This window comes from Histomonas meleagridis (genome assembly GCF_020186115.1).
Source record: "Histomonas meleagridis strain 2922-C6/04-10x chromosome Unknown contig_40, whole genome shotgun sequence".
NCBI classification, from domain to species: Eukaryota; Parabasalia; order Tritrichomonadida; family Dientamoebidae; genus Histomonas; species Histomonas meleagridis.
In genome coordinates, this window is record NW_027150884.1 from 129,894 (window position 1) to 147,463 (window position 17,570).

At 28.2% G+C, this 17,570-nt stretch overlaps 3 protein-coding genes across 3 annotated transcripts; 2 read left to right on the top strand and 1 right to left on the bottom strand.

Moving 5' to 3' along the window:
- Positions 1-8,025: 8,025 nt before the first annotated feature.
- GO595_006059 (UDPGP type 1 family protein) lies at positions 8,026-9,813 on the top strand (the record flags this gene model as incomplete). The annotated part of the gene is made up of 1 exon (XM_067919370.1): positions 8,026-9,813. The coding sequence occupies one exon, from the start codon at positions 8,026-8,028 to the stop codon at positions 9,811-9,813; it is 1,788 nt and encodes a 595-aa protein (XP_067773655.1).
- A 4,709-nt stretch (positions 9,814-14,522) lies between these two features.
- GO595_006060 (uncharacterized protein) lies at positions 14,523-15,056 on the bottom strand (the record flags this gene model as incomplete). The annotated part of the gene is made up of 1 exon (XM_067919371.1): positions 14,523-15,056. One exon carries the CDS (start codon positions 15,054-15,056, stop codon positions 14,523-14,525), a length of 534 nt encoding a protein of 177 aa, XP_067773656.1.
- Positions 15,057-15,632: 576 nt separating this feature from the next.
- On the top strand, positions 15,633-17,042 carry GO595_006061 (uncharacterized protein; the record flags this gene model as incomplete). The annotated part of the gene is made up of 1 exon (XM_067919372.1): positions 15,633-17,042. The coding sequence occupies one exon, from the start codon at positions 15,633-15,635 to the stop codon at positions 17,040-17,042; it is 1,410 nt and encodes a 469-aa protein (XP_067773657.1).
- Between the last annotated feature and the right edge of the window lie 528 nt (positions 17,043-17,570).

The window sequence follows — 17,570 nt, forward strand, 5'->3', positions numbered from 1 at the left end:
ATGTATGCATTTTCATTGAAATGCCACACAAAATTCAAAAAATATGGTAATATAACACAAAAAAAAATTTACACTGCTTTTAATAATCATTTAAATGTTTTGGCATTTCAAAACCCTTTTCTCTTTCAAAAACTTCAACAAATGACCTCACCTACATTTTTCGAAAATTAATAATAATAAGTAAAAAAAATTTAATGGATAATATGCGAACGAAGAATGAATTCAAAGAAATGAATTTCTACTAAAAAAGTATTTGAAAAAGTATGTTTGCATTTTGATATAAAACCGTAAATTTCCAACAACAGATAACAGAAGGAAAGGAAAATTTTCTTTACATTCAATATTGTACATCAGATTTTCCTCGAGACATGGGGCTTACCATTCGAAATTTCACTGATGTATCTTTTTCAGCAAAAAGAAGTTTTTATTTTGATATAGAATAAAGGAATAAATGAATAAAAATATTTGTATGTTTTTTTTTTTTTGAATTAATATAAAACAGAGTTACTTCAACTCCCAAAAAACAGATTTTTTTTTCCATTCCATATGTAAGCATTCCATGATTGATACAATAATTAATATTTTAAATTAAAAAATTTTATAAACTCATGAAATATATTTTTTAATCGATTTTTTTAAAATTTATTTTTTCCAGTCACCCATGATTAATTTATGATGGATTTTATATCGTATTGATTTGACAACCTGATACCCACCAGGGAAAAAATATTCATTCAAATTTTTCATCAGTTCCCATTTTTTAAAAAAAAAAATTGATGTAAAAAATTATATAAAGTGGTGACCTGGTTTATTTTAGATATTTATTTTCAGCACAACTTAGAATCGTTGTTTTAGAAATTATATAAATAAATTTTATTGAAAAATAAGAATGAAAATATTTTATAATCGAAAAAGTGTCGTAATTTTCAAAATATGAAATTTTTGCAATAAATAATGAAAATTAAAATATAATAACCAACACAATCGAATTCTATTATGTCATCGTATTATAATATATATATATCAGAAAATAATAAATTTTTATTTTCATTCATAAAAATGAAATGATCATATATATTTATATGTTTTTTTTTTTTTTTTTTTTTTAATATTTTTTCACTTTGATGATAACATAATATGTTGAAAATTAAATATAAATAATTTTGTTTTATAACATAATGTTGTAGATATATTTTCATTTTTTAATTTTTGATGAAAAAATTATGAGTAATAGTAATCGACACGAAGTGACGTCACTTTTGTATTCGACACGTAAGTTTTATCCCAATTAAAAGTGCCAATATGAAAGGAGTTTAAAAAAATTTTAATATCAAATTTTTAAAAACTATCAAAAATTCCGAAAATTATTACAATCTTTCTTAAAATATTCAAAAAGTACATTTGGTCATCAAATATGATAGAATCTTATAAGTTCAGATGAATGGAAAACACAACATTAGATGAATGGGATAACACGACTGATACTTCAGAAATTATAGGTCCTGTTCTACCTAAAAATTGGGAAATGTCGATTAACTTACAAGAGACTTCCCCTTCTGATATACAAGAAATGTTCAAGCAAAATGTTGGTCATTATTCACTCACAATAACGAAGGTCTTTGGCCAATTTGAATATTGCGATTTTTGGTGTCGTTTTGGAGGACGTTGCAAAACAAAAAAAAAACCGTACGCTAAAACAATATGATCGCAAGAGCTTCATAAGATTGAAAGTTGATCATAATTTATCAAAAGTTATGTTTGTTGAAGGCAATTTTCGACAAAAACATCCAATATCACAAGATTTCTATAATAGTTGGTTGGGTCCATCAAATTCTACGCGAAATTAATGTATAACTTACACTAAACAACGAGAAAATGCTGCATAAATCAGAAGGAAAATAACATAATCTGTCAGTGTCCGGAAATTTTATGATATCAGAAGTTCTTATTTAAAATCAAGAAATGTTGATACAATCAAATCAATCCAATCTATTATTCAACAGTTATCAAATAATTATGAAACGAGATTACATTTGAACAGAGCAGATAATCAAATTCTCACAGCAACATTTGTTTCAAGGAGGTTTAAAAATAAAATAATATCTATAGATATATTGCAAATAGATGACATAATGATGACTAATGATTTTGATATGCCTATTCTAAATTTCTTATTCATTGATGAGAATAATAATCCACAGATACTAGCATTTTCAATAATGTCCAGTAAAGAAAAGGAAATATTTAAACTTGTATTTGATGATATAAAAATATAGTTGGCATACCAAGAGTTGTAATCATTGATAGACTAAAAGCACAAAAAGCAGTAATTGAAGAGGTAATGTTAAATACTATGATTGTTTTTTGCAAAGTTCATATGATGAGATCAGTTGAACAAACATTTGGTCCTCAATCTATAATATATAAGTCATTTCATAAATTCATTGAAAATCGAATATATCGTAATGAATATATTAATTCTTTAAATCAAACTATTCGGAGTACTGTCAAAAATACAAGAGCTATTCAAGCATTAATTGATGATGCCGATTGTTATGATCCTAGTTTCTTATTTTCTGGAAATTCGAGAGAACAAAGAACGACTAATGCGATTGAAGGTTTAATGGTAATATACGGGAAAGATTAGATGTGAAAAGAGATATTGAGATTATTATAAATATATTGGATTATTTATCTACAGAATTTGCTTGGCGAAGTGAGAGAATGCTCACAGAAATTGACAATAATATTTATAAAGATAATATTATAGGTTCAGTAGCAGTAAATAAATTGAAAAATGTAGTCGAAATTGCTAAGAAAACTAAAAAACAAATAATGGATGGAAGAGCTAATATCGAATTATTGTAATGTATTAATGAGAAGAATTGCAAATGTATTACAAAGATTGAATATGGTCTCCCTTGTGTTCATGAAATCATTAATCGTTTAAATAAGCAAATCCCATTAATATCACAAAATGAAATATATGAGATTTATTTTAAAAAATTGTACCAAATACAGGAGAACAATTTATTTATAAATAAAATCATAAAACATGTAATTCAAGAAATACCTCATTATGATCTGAGTTACTACTCTTTATTTACAAGAGCATTCGAAGAAATTGCTTCAGTTGTATAAATAAATGATAGAGTTAAAGTACTAGTTCTTAAATTATATGATTAATCTAAAGATATAAATTCAAATTTATTCTCTGGAAGAAAAAAGACAAGACCAGCATATTCAATAAGAAGGTCAGGAAGATATAGTCAGAAAAGACATTATTCATGCAGTATATGTGGAAGATCAGGTCACAATAAAGCAACATGTCCAAATCTACATGAAGAGAATATAAACGAAAAGTTAACATTTAAAGAAGAAAAAATAAATGAAAACAATATTTTAGAAATTGAAAAAAAATAATAGAAGACAACTATTCAGAAATGGAAGAGGAAAGCACAAGAATTGATATTAATATTGAAAATGGAGAAATGTTGGTCAATTTAACACCTAAAAAACTTGAAATATTAGAATCACTGTCATCAAATCAATTAAAGCTATTTCAAAGATAATTTGTTTTTCATGTGTTTTTGTTTGCTATAGGACGAAAAGAAAATCCACGAGACATAGAAACACTGTATGGAATTTATCATATTCAATGGAAAACAATAAAAGAGATTATACAAAATCAGTTTATGGATGTCTCAGATGAAATAGGAATTATACAACTAATATATATAATAAATTATGGTAAAAAATTAGAAGACAATTTTATGTTAAATCATAATATATCTTAATTGATATTATATTTAGAAACAATACCTGATTCACTATAATAAAAATTATATTAATTTCACATTTGTTTAATAATTCATAAAAACATATATTCTAAATGAGATATGATTAAAAGGGATAAAAGAAAATAGTTATTATCCATCAATTCCACGAAATTGTCGAAGTATAATCAAAATTTCATTTTATTTATGATCTTGCAACTAAGAATAATTGACATTTTATTATTTATTGTGAAATTCTTGATAAATGACATTGAATTATCATAATTAACTTTCTTCAATCTTCCTAAAACATGTCGATTTTTTTTAATTTCCTCATGTTAGCACTTTTAATTGAAAAAAATTTCGTGTTGAACGCAAAAGTGACGCCACTTCGTGTCATTTAAGATTCCCCATATTATGAGTCTTCTATTTATATTTAGATTTTTATTCGGGATCAATTACACAACCGCAGACCAAATCTCCAAATCCTCTCAATCGATTTTTTAAGGGTAAATTTCGAACGATAGGAAACGATCCCGCTTTTTCAAAGAAATTATCATTCTTTCAATTTGATTTTCAATAAAAATATAATTGACACGTGTTTTAAATGAAAATAGAAAATGAAAAACGGTTTGACAAAATATAATCCGATTAAAAAACATTAAAAAAGTGATATATGTCATAATAATTCATTGAATACTTTATGATAACAACTTTTTGAATGAGTTGTTTTACACATGTGTGCTTGTTTGTGATGTATGGCTACCATACTAACTTTTAAGATACATATGCATAAATCAAGCTATATTTTGAATACTTAAAAGATCAAGAAAAATATGATTGACAATATTGAAAAACAAATCATGAATAAAAATTGGAATATGAATAAAAAATGTAATATGAATAAAAACAAATCATGAAAAAAAATGAAATATGGATAAAAAATGAAATATGAATAAAAAATGAAATATGAATAAAAACAAAGCATAAATAAACAATAAAGCACAATTAAAACGAAATATAAATAAAAGTAAAGCATGATCAAAAAATAAGACTCATTAAAACAATAAAAATTATAAATAAGAATCAAGATAAAAATTGATTTTTTATTCATATTGAATATCTCTAAGTGCTATTAGAAAAGCATTTTACAAATTTTCTTTGTTTTGTTTTAGCCAAATAAATCTAAATAAATACCCTCCAATATATTTTTGATTTTTATAAACTGAACACAGTCCACACTTGATACCATTCCATGTTTCCTCAATGGTATTGGTATGTATTCCTTCATCGGATTTAAATCCTTCGGAATGGTTCACTTGTTTGGATGTGTAATTACAATTTAGATTTTTGTTTAAATATTCGATTGCTGGCATGTATGCACTCCAACAATCTGTATATATTATTGATCCTTTTTCTACATTAAAAAAAATTATATTAGATAAGGTTTCAATGTTTCTACTGTTTACCTTTTGTGCGAATAGTTTCTTCTCTGGAGTTCTCTCAACTCCTCCCACTACCCATGATCCTTCTACTGGATGTCCTCTATGGTGCTTATTTTTCCGAATTTACTTTCATCTATCTCGACGATAATGTTTTCACCACCAATTTTCTGTAAATTATCCTTTATTTGAAATGAAATTAATCGATCAAACTCATGATAATAATTACAAATTGTTGTAAAAGAATGTCCTATTTGATTCTGTACAGAAGTTACATTGATTTTATTTATCCAATTATATAAAAGACGCATTATTTCGTTAATTGGCAAATGACAATTGTAAAGAAAAGTATTTTTTGTAATAGAATATGTTTTTCGACATCTAGGATTTGTACATCTAAAAATTATGAAATGCCTGGTGCAAGTGCCTTTGCAAAAATCGCATGTATATGTATCAGGTAAAACATTGTAAAATTGGAGATATCTGATTGCAATTTCTTCATTAACAAAAATTTTACTAATTTCATCATAAAAGGAAATGGATTTTTGCCTTGATTGATGTTGTTGTAATTGTTCTTGTGTATAATCATGCCGTCCTTCCATTGTTTTTTAAGTTTTATCCAAAAATATACGCATTCTCATATGGTATTCAATGGATTATTGTGACATATATCACTTTTTTAATGTTTTTTAATCGGATTATATTTTGTCAAACCGTTTTTCATTTTCTATTTTCATTTAAAACACGTGTCAATTATATTTTTATTGAAAATCAAATTGAAAGAATGATAATTTCTTTGAAAAAGCGGGATCGTTTCCTATCGTTCGAAATTTACCCTTAAAAAATCGATTGAGAGGATTTGGAGGTTTGGTCTGCGGTTGTGTAATCGACCCTTTATTTGAATCCGACTGCTAGTTTTTTTTAATTTGTGATTTTATTTTAAGTGCTTCTTGATGAAACCTATCAAAAAGCTTTTATCATTTATCTCAATTTCCATTTTTTGAATTGCCGATCATGTAAAAACGTTTTCATTCAAAATATTCCGAAATTGTGTAAACAAATTATTTTTTATTAGAGATAGTAATCATTATTTGCAATGTTGAATTCAACATATATACTAAGAAAGGGAGTTCCAAGGGTTCGAAAGTGGTAGTTTCCGTAGATTTAATATGAAAAAAATTATTATCAATTATTGATAAAATTTCACGAATGGTATTCAAAAAGGGAAAAATAAGTTTGAAAATAAGTAAGTGTTACTTTGTATATTTGAACTTATCGCCACTAAATTTTATTTTAAAAATCAAACAATTCTTCAATAAGTTCATTCCCTGCAAATAAATCGTGCAGCACGAATAGATCTTGTGGATTAATATCTATTGTTTCATTTGGGAAAGAATCCATCTCCAATTTCTTTTTCAAATGATTGTTAAATCTATTTTTAATCCCGTTGTTAGTCCTTTTATTTTTAAAATGTTCTGCAATAAGTGACCAGTTAGGTCCGTATCTTCTGTATAGATAGAGAATAAGTTGATCTTCTTCCTCAGACCATGGATCTTTTGATAGTCCCGGTGCTAAATAATGCTGATATCTATCTCTACATTGGCGACATGTTTTGCCTGGTATAGATTTTGCAATTTCTTGCCAATTTGGAAATTTTTCATTTCCAACTAATTCAATGAGTTGTTTATCTTCTTCTTTTGTGAACTTATGCTTAATTATTTTTGCTCTCTTGTAAGGCGCTTCTTGGGAGATATATGGTTGAAAATGGACACAGTTTTGGAACGTCATCGCAATTTGTTATGTGATAAAAAATGTCTAAAAACATTGAATGCATTCAACCACAGAACATGTCACAACTGGAAAACAAGCACTCAAAAATCGTACTCAAATTCATAAACAACAGGTTAATCAACTGTTGTTGTTTTGACTCTTTCAAAATTTCAATTCATTGAATAAATGAATTCATTCAATTTGGGTCATAAAACATGTCACATTTGTAATCATTTTAAAATTAAAAACATGAATATTTAATCGAATATTCAAATCTACATAATAAAACATAAATTTAATTATCACATATATTACATTATCTATGTTTATCAAAATATAAAAGTTATCGCATAATAAATGACAAGATATTTATATTTGATAAAATGCATTTTATTGCATTTATTTAAATATCGGTTTGACTCTAACCTCCTAAATATTCGATTGAATTTACAATTATTTGTGCGAATTATGAGGTACACATACTTTCAATCTTCCCTCAGACATATGATTTTTCATTCGCTTGAATATAAATGTGGAAAAAAGCATTATTTTCAATCGAAATCATAAGATATAATCGATATAGATATAGAACATTTTTTGTATTACTTTCGATTTACTTAGTTTACTAACTCTATTTTCCCTAATTTCGAATGAGCCATTATGAAAAAATGCTTTTTTTATTCTGTAAACTTTCACAAAGTGAATAGCATAAGTTATAGTAAAAATGAGATAATAATTTTTCCCCATACAAGTTGGTGATAAACTCGCACACGTGCATTTGCAGTCTAGAAACATTGGTGTCACAAATTTGGTGACATGATAAGCACAAAATTCGGAACGTCACCCTTAAACCCTACCAGTTTAATCATCATAGCTTTTTCCATACGATATTATCGTGTGTAGCCGTTTTTTGAATTAACCGTTATACCAATCCAACCGTAGAGTGTTTTTAAAGAAACATTTATATAAACTATTCAAAATATTTATTGACACTTTTAAGAAGATATCTTTTAACGGTCCCCAATAGCTGTTCGGAGATGAAATTCGTTGTTACTTCCAAAAACCAAATGAAAATAGATGCCGTCAAATCAGTCATTCAAAAAATCCTTGGAAGCAATGATGAATTTGTTGTTGAAGGAATTTCTTCTTCATCAGATGTTTCTGAACAACCACTTTCTCTTGAAGAAACAAAACGAGGCTCAGTTAATCGCATTTATAATGCCAACGTAGATGATGCCGATTTTTATGTTAGCATTGAATCAGGTGTTGAGCGGGAGTTTGATTCATTTTATGGATTTACATTTGCAACAGTTTGCGATAAGACAAAAAACAAATTTGGATTTGGAATGTCTACTAAATTCCCAATTCCTGATGATGTTTCATTCGGTCTTGAACAAGGAAAATCTCTCTCATCAATTTCTCACTCCGAAAATGGCCTTATTTCCATTTTAACGGACAGTTTTATTAAGCGTTCTGATCTTGTTGAAGAAGCCACATGCACTGCACTTATTCCATTTCATTTTTTCCCAATTTCATTTCCAACAAACTCTCCACCAGAACTCACGCGCTTTATAGACAGCATCACTCAAGTCGAGAAGAACAATCTAGCATCTCAATTACGTCAACTTGATTTCCGAGATCAAAAGATAGTTGATTCCTCTACCACAGCTTCTTCTCTTTCTGTTGTGGAACCACCAGCTGACTACAGCGAAGTTTCCGACGACATATTTGATAATGGAGTCGAAGCCATCAAAGCGGGTGAAGTGGCGGTTGTCATCATGTCGGGCGGTCAGGGAAGCCGTTTATCAGCTCCAGTTCCTAAGGGAATGATGCAACTTGACATTCCCTCCAACTCGAGCTTACTTGAGCTTCAACTCCAACGTGTTCGTAATCTGGAACGTAAGTACTGTTCAGGGAACACGTGTATTCCTGTTTATATCCTTACATCCGATGCTACACATTCGCCATTAGCTGCATATCTTATAAAGAATCAAAACTTCGGAGTGAAACATTTAATGCTTGTCAAACAAAAGACGCTTCCAGCTCGTTCAGCTGATGGACATTTTGTTCTCAGCGAACGATCCAAAGTTCTCGCTGCGCCAAATGGGAACGGCGCAGTCTTTGCATGTCTTAAAGACTCCGGTGCACTTTCAGAGATGAAAAGCCTCGGAGTAAAGTACGTCGATATCCATCCGATCGATAATGCGCTTGCGAAGCCTGCAGATCCATCGTTTGTTGGCGCAATGATATATGAGGATGGCGATGCAGCGCTTAAAGTCGTGCGGAAAGTTGGCGGCGGGGAAAGAATGGGAACAGTCTGTACCCGAAATGGTAAAACAGCTGTTGTCGAATACTCAGAGCTACCGCAAGGACAAGCAGAGCAATACATGTACGGAAACACAGCAATGCATTTGTTCGCAACAGAGATAATAGAGAAAGCGGCAGAAGCCGAGTTGCCATATCATGTCGCGATAAAGAAGGAAAAGGTGGTCAATGAAAAAGGTGATATAGTAGTGGGTGAAGTGAGGAAGTTCGAAAGATTCATTTTCGATGCATTGGAACTCTGCGAAAGAGTCGTTCTATATGAAGTGAAAAGAGATGATGAGTTTGCGCCCGTTAAGAACGCGCAGGGTGCCCCGGTCGATAGCCCAGAAACCGCTAAGGAACTTTTGCTTAAACTTCATAAAAAGTGGGCAATTGATAACGGGGTGGTACTAAAGGAGAACGGTGTAATAGAGTTCAGCCCATTAACAACTTACGCGGGTGAAGGGTTGGAATACTTCGGCCTTGATGGAAAAGTGGTGGATAAGCCAATGGTCATTTGAATAATAAAAATTGAATGGCAAATTCGCCGATTTTGATTTTATGGAATATTCCAATAATTGGTGAGTTTGGTCTCATTTGAAACAATGTAAATTGGTATTCATTAAATATTGGAATATAATTTTCGTATGGATAAAAATTGGTAAAATTAGCTAGAAACAAGCTTTTTCTAGATATAAAACTTCATGTTGTATAGCAAATATTTAACTTCATATAAATCCATCGATCGATTATCATCTTCATTAATTGCATAATTTTTTTTAATAATTACAAGAATTAAAACAAGAATTGCAATTGAACAACATTTAATACAAATAAAAATTTTTGTTGTGATCTTATTACTATTGCTTTTATTTTTATTACTATTATCAAATTTGATAATAAGTTGAATAAATAATATTAATATATTCATAATAAATAATTTTAGTGAAACCACAATAAAATGATGATTTAATCATAAAATAATTAAGGAATTCCATGTGTGAATATAAGGTGTTGATTTGTATTCATCAATCACATCTTAATTTGCAAATTTTCCGAATATATTGGTTATATAATTGCAAATGTTATTAAAACATTCACTTTCAATTGTTGGCGAAATGTCTCCATATAAACAAATGCATTCAAAGAGAGAAGAACTATATAAAAATCGCCACTTCCAAAATTTTTCACTATTTCTCCAATGATAATCGTTTCGAATTGTTTGCGTGAGTATAACCATCAATAATATTATCATAGAAATGGATAATAAAAGACTTTTAATTATATATTTCCATTTTTTCCATACAAATTCAATAACTGCATTTGTACATTTCGTTATCAAATAAATACTTTATGAACAAGTGCATATTTTCTCTATCGTAATTTGCAAATTCTGTTTTTGAGACCGTTTATTTAACATCCACAATAATAATGAAAGAAAGGAATGATCCATATACAGAAAAATCAATGCCAACATTTCTTAAAATTAAATCATCAGAATGTAACGAACCATTTATAATTACATTAGATCAAAAAGATAATTATTATGAAGTTAATTCTGTTTGTCAAACAGTTCTTCAAGTTTCACCGAATCATAATATTTTACTTAAATCACCAGAACGAAGTATTTCAATTGAATTGTCATTTGCACGAAATATTCCAAGTGGAGAATATCATCTTTTTTTAAGTGAACATTCCTTTAATATTGAAGAACAATATCAAAAAACTTAAAAACAAAGGATTACCTATTCCAGAAGATCTTACACCAACATCATTTTTAAGTTATGTTTTTAATAAAAATATATTATCCACCACATTATTTCAACGAACTATTGAATATTTTTTAACGCAAGCAATATTAGAAGTTATTCAATTAGAGAACAGTGTTTTTCATAAATCAATATTAAGTTATTTAAATCCAAATTATTCTTCAAATTTAAATTTTCCTAATATAGTTAGTAATACACTTATTAATGTTATTAGTAATATATTTGAAGAATGTATTTATTCAGAAAGTAAATAATTTTTATTTAGTTCCCACGAGTTTACAATTTTTAGAATTACTTACTACATTAATTATTCAAGAAAAGATATCATATAAATCAGTTCGTAAATCGATATCAATATTTCGTCCATCAGTTTTTTCAGAATATTTAATTATTTATCTTATTGCAAGTATTCATAGTGTTGTTAAATCGAATGAAATATTTTATCTTCTACACAAATTATTTCAAACTAAATGGTTATTTCATGTTTTTCGTTATCCAGAAGAAATTCCAGGACTTTTAATTAGTACTGATATTAGTAATTTCGTTCCATATTTAATTATTTATGGATTTATTTATCAATATTTAAAAGGTATTAAAGATATTCACACCACGATTATTTATATTGAAAACATTGGATTAAAAAGTATTTTTTTATCTAAACGAATCTTAAAAAGTTTAATTGATCCTTTCATCGAATATCTTTATGATAAAATATTAACACAACAATTTGAAGATATTACGAATCTTGAACTTGATAAAAAACGATTTGAAGAAATTAAATATTATTATGAAGGATATTTACCAATATTTCAAAAATTTATTCGAGATAACAATGATAATATCCAAATTCATACATTAAAACGATTTCATAAATATTTTCGTCGTCATAATTACGAGCCAAAAGGTATTACAATTTTTACATATTCTTTTTTATTTAATAAAGGGATTATTAAATCTAAATCATTTAATCAATGGATTGAACGATTAAATCGAAATAAAACAGTCACAGGGATTATTCTTGAAATTAGTACAATATTAAATCCATTTATTAAAGAAAATATTCCAGTTGAAGAATATTTAGATAAAACTATTGAAGAACAAATTAAATATGATCGAAAAGAAATGAAAGAATTCCTTGAACAAAGCAACAAAAAGATTCAAAATTTTAATTTTGATATAGAATAAAAGAATAAATTAATAAAAATATTTGTATGTTTTTTTTTTTTCTTTTTTAAAATATAATTTCAAGATTTTAACGATCAATTAAACCTCAGAAAAATTCTGTTCTGTATTCAAAAGTGACTAATTAATTTAAAATGATTTTAAACGAGAAAATATTCACATGCACAAAATCCAAAATAATCACAATATTTCTTGGCTTCATTTGCTTTGTCGGGATAGTATTGACTTATGTTAATTATGGCTTTTGGTATACTTATTCTCCAGAACCGTTTTTTTTTTTTTTTTAAGATGGTAGTGGTGTTGAAGTAGATTTTGGTGCATTCTCTATTGCAATAATAATTGTATCATCAGTTGAAGTCGTATTAGGAATTATAACACTTGTTGTTCGAAATAAGTGTCGTTCAAAGTGTGCAACAAAAGTCTTATTTTGGTTTACCGTCATTATTGCATTTGTAATATTTATCTTACAAGATATGACAGTCAGTATTGTTCCTGTTAAAGAATGCTTTACAAAATTCCAAAAAATTATACTTCACTTATTGATGAATGTATTAAACCACGCTCAAGGACTGCATTATTGATCCCATTCTTTTTCATAACGCATTTGTTCTTTATCGTTGCGTTTGTAATGAACGACTATGGTGATTCTCAAGAATTAAAGCAAACAACACAAGAACAAACCACAAATTTGAGTGAAGGTAAATATCAAAGAGATGAAAATTCATCAAATGAAATCCCACAAAACTACTATAATCAATATTACTAAATACTTTGCGAATTTGATTTAATTTTATGTTTTTATTTTGATTTTTCTTTGAATAGAACTGAACATATCCATTTGTTTTTTTAAGGAATGTTAATGAAGTTTTTTTTTTTGAAAATTAATTTGAAGTTCTAAATTATATTTTGGTAACCAAGTTACACCTTATGCTATCAGGTTATTAATAATAACCAAAAAAAAAAAAAAAGAAAAAATTTAGAGAGAAATTTCAAATAAATAGCAAAAGAAGATGATTTTAATTTTCAAAATATATAAAAAAACGTTTATAATGAAATATTGACAAAGAGTGTTTGCCGATAGATCATTTTTTTTTTCCTTTTTTTTACAAGCTTGATTTGACACAACAAAATAAAATTCATTTAGAAAAGAAATTAAAAACGATTGAAGATAATGATTCTATCTTATTTGACCCAGTTTCACTTCCAAAACCAATTAAACTTACTGGACTTTCAAGTTCACCACGAACTAAAGAACGACGGTTTCATACGAATGGATTGAAACCATTACCATCGCTTGCGGAAGATGAAGATACGCGATATCTACGTTCACATGTTTTAGATTTAGAACATCAAAGCATTGACTTAACCGTTCAAATTCAACTTCTTGAGAAACAAATTCAAGAGTTAGAACAACAACTTTCATTTACTATGAACAATGATACACAAAACAAACGAGGACATAATAGTAATAATGTTATTTCGAGTAATAATAATAATAATAATAATCCTGAACTTAAACCAGTTCAAATTCGAAGTCCAACCATCACCGTTCGCAAAGGGAAAGCACAACCACCGAATGACAAAAATCTTGCAACATATTATAAACAACAATATGAATCTATTCGAAGTAAATATGAAGGATTGAGAAAAGTTCTTTCACAAACGGCATATCCGAAATAAATATTTTGTTTGTATTATTTATATTTTTTATTGTGAATTTATGTGTAATAACAATATGCTTAAATTAAAAGCAAAACTCGTGCTCTATTACTTAAAGAAGATTCCTATATTTGCTTCACTAATATATCCTTAGAACAAAATCACATAAAATATTTTTTTTCTAATGATTAATATATCACTCAAATAAAAATATTGAATTTTTATATTTAAGCTTTTATAAATACAACCAATTTTCACTCAAATATTTTTTTTTTATTATTGTAATATTTGCACATGTAAAAATTTAAATCAAAAAAATGTTACAAATCTCTTCGAATAAATATTAAAAATAATTTTTCTTCTTATCCAAAAGAAGCAATGGAACTTCTATACAGAATAAAGCCTGTATCTAGATCTGTATCATGTTGAATTCAACATAAATATTAGAAAAATCTTGTATATAATTTCTCAAAAGTATTTTATTCATAAGAATTTATTCTTTTAATGCTGCAATAAACGATTTAATATTTAAAATAAAAACGAAACACTCGAGAACACATTAAAATTTCCCATTAAATAAATGTAAATCATGAAATAAAAACATTTTATCATTTGTTAATTTATTGAGTACTTTCATTTTTGTCTTTTTCTGTCTTTTCATCTTCTAAAACATCTTCTGAATGATTTTCTTTATTTTGTGCTGCATCTTCTGCTTCTTTCTGTTCATTTTCATTATTTGTTTCTTTGTTTTCTGTCATTTCTTCTTTCGATTTATTTTCGATTTGAACATTTTCTGGAGGAGGTTGAGTTTTTTGTTGAGATATCTGTCTAGTCTTTAAAATTGCTTCAATTTTGTTCAGCCTATTCCCGATGGCTATTATTCGCTTTTTGGAATTTTGGATTCGATCAACACAAATTTGGAGATGTTTCATCCCAGATGGATACATTGGAAGTGCTGTTAATTGCTTTATCATGTTAATGTCTTCTTGTAATTTATCCGCTGCTGCTGCCAACCTTTCTTGACTTTGAAATGCATCTTTCCAAATTCCTTGTGCTGCATTGAAAAAATGAAGAAGTTTCTGATCTAAAGCTTTAGCCTTTTCGTTCTCTTGTGAATTTATATGTTCATCTTGTTTTACTACTGTTTCACTCATTTTTTTATCAGATAAAATTCACAACTACTGTGAATTTTTTCACTGCTTAGGACCCAACAAATGGAATTTGTTGATGAATCTCAAAATTTCATACAATCAAGCGAAAAGACAGAAATAGAAACAGATTCATCAAATATAGAGATGAAAAAGCAAAATATTATTAAACTAAGAGAAGAATTAAAATGGTTAAAATTGGAAAACTTCGAAAGTAAAAAGCAAGTAAAGGAACTTGAAAATATGATAATGCAATACGATAATCAAGCAAGTCAACTTAAACAGCTTTCTTCAATTTTCGAAGATATGATATCAAAAAGTCAATTTGATGATAAAAATCTCAAACAGTTACCGAAGGATATGAACCGAGCAATTCAAGCTAAGGTCAATTCCATTTTTGATATTGTTTTACATGAGTATTCGTCATATGACATAAATAAATTAGAAGCAGAATGGAAATCTCTTAATGATCTTAAACTCTCCCTAGAAAAAGAAATCTCTATTTTATCAGAAATTTCAAGTAACGAAAGTTTTTTTGATGATGATCAATTATCAATTTACATTGACGAATTTGAAACCAAAATGTCCTCAAACGACAACTGTTCTCCTATTTCTTACATACTATTTAGTGAGCATATCAAATCTCCAAAGATATATCATCATTACTTTGAACAAGATAACACATCATCTTCACCAACATACACCAACATTCCAATTTCTGATGCTGTTTCAGCACATGAAAGCGTCGAAAAGTCAATTTATTCATCACAAATTCGATTTTTCTCTCAGCTCAAAAATGCACTTTTACGTAATGACAAAACAATTGAAGAAATTCCTCAAATTGACATCAATCAATCCATGAATGAAATGATGTCATTTGAAATACCACAACAAGAGCTCTTTAATGCATGTGATCCTTGCGAAGTACTTCTTTCTCAGTTCCAAAATTTCTACGAAACACTTCAAAATCAAAACCCGCCAAACGAAAGGTTCAACCTCATCAAAGGAAATTTCGAAAAGGAGCTTGAATTTCCCGAGTTTGTTCCACCACCAAAACCTCAGTGTACAATAGAGCAAATCACTACAAATAACGAATCAAACAAATTTTTGCATTCGCAACTCAATCAAATGAAAATTAACGCATCCCAATTGAATGAAACCGCATGTAATGTACAGAAAAACGAAATTGAACCAAATTCGACGACCGTTTATGAAAAAGAAGAAAATTCTTTTTCATATCCAATTCCAATTGGCGATAATGAACAAAATGATGATGAAGTAATCAAGAATTTCCATGATGTCATAAAAGAAAAAGGTGTTGAAATTAGTGAGGACTTTCAATTTGACATAATAGAAAAAAATGAAGAAATTGATATATCAGAAAATACTTCAAATGAACAAACTAATACAGGCATTGAAGCACGAATGAATAAGCTTCATGAGATTCTAACTCAACAATCAAACATTTCAAATCCAAAATTTGAAACAGTTCCACTGATTCCAACAACTTTAATTAAAACAGAAAAGTACAAAACAGATCCGATTTTACAGACCATAAATCAAATTCTCATTCCAAATCAGTATGATACTGAAATTCTTTCCAATGAGATTGATAACCTTTCTCAAAGAATTGTGGATATCCAGAACGCCCTTGCAGCAGCATCATCAGAAGAAACATTCGACGACTCTGAACTTGTCAGATGCGAATTCGAAGCGAATGAGCTTATGCAAAAAGTGGCAGCCGAAAAGGAAAAATTTTTCCTCGAATCAGCTCAGAGCCAAATAACAGAGCTTTCTGAAAAGAAGAAACAACTACAAACCGAACTCTCACATCTCGAAAAAGAACTAAGTGCTATTGATGAATATACAGAAGAATCAATTACTGATCTTGAGAAAAAATATCAAAATGCTAAAATAGAATATAACACAAAGAAACAAGAATGGGAGGAAGAGCAAAAACTAAGGGCACAACTTCATATGGGATTTGTATAAAGTAATTAGAGATACATCGGATAAAATGTTATAATATTATATAAACTTGATCTTCTATTTTGTTTGTAAAATTAAACGTTTTTCCTGTTATTCTTTTCTATCATTGCATATTTCTTTTTTTTTGACGAACTGTACAACTGTAAAATCCCCCAAAAATAAAGTTTTCAAATTATCATTTGAAATATCAAAAAGTTATCACATTCAATAATTCTGTGCTTAAACAGAGTTCACAACAAATGTTTTTGTTTATTCTTGGGTTTGCAGTCAAGTTTAAAGAATAACATTGGTGTCAGACTCCTTGCACAGCAAGTGTAGAAACAGTTAATGACGTTTTCATTGGAACACATAAAGGATCAGGTAGTTATTCTTTCAACACAGAAACATACGAAATTAATTCTGGCGCTTTGTTAACTCTTGATCTTGATGCTAAGTTTTCAACGGAGCTTGGTTTGTATGTTATTCATCTGATGAGAATGATACTCACCTCACATCAATATCTCCTGGTACATCTTTGTTTATATCAAAAGA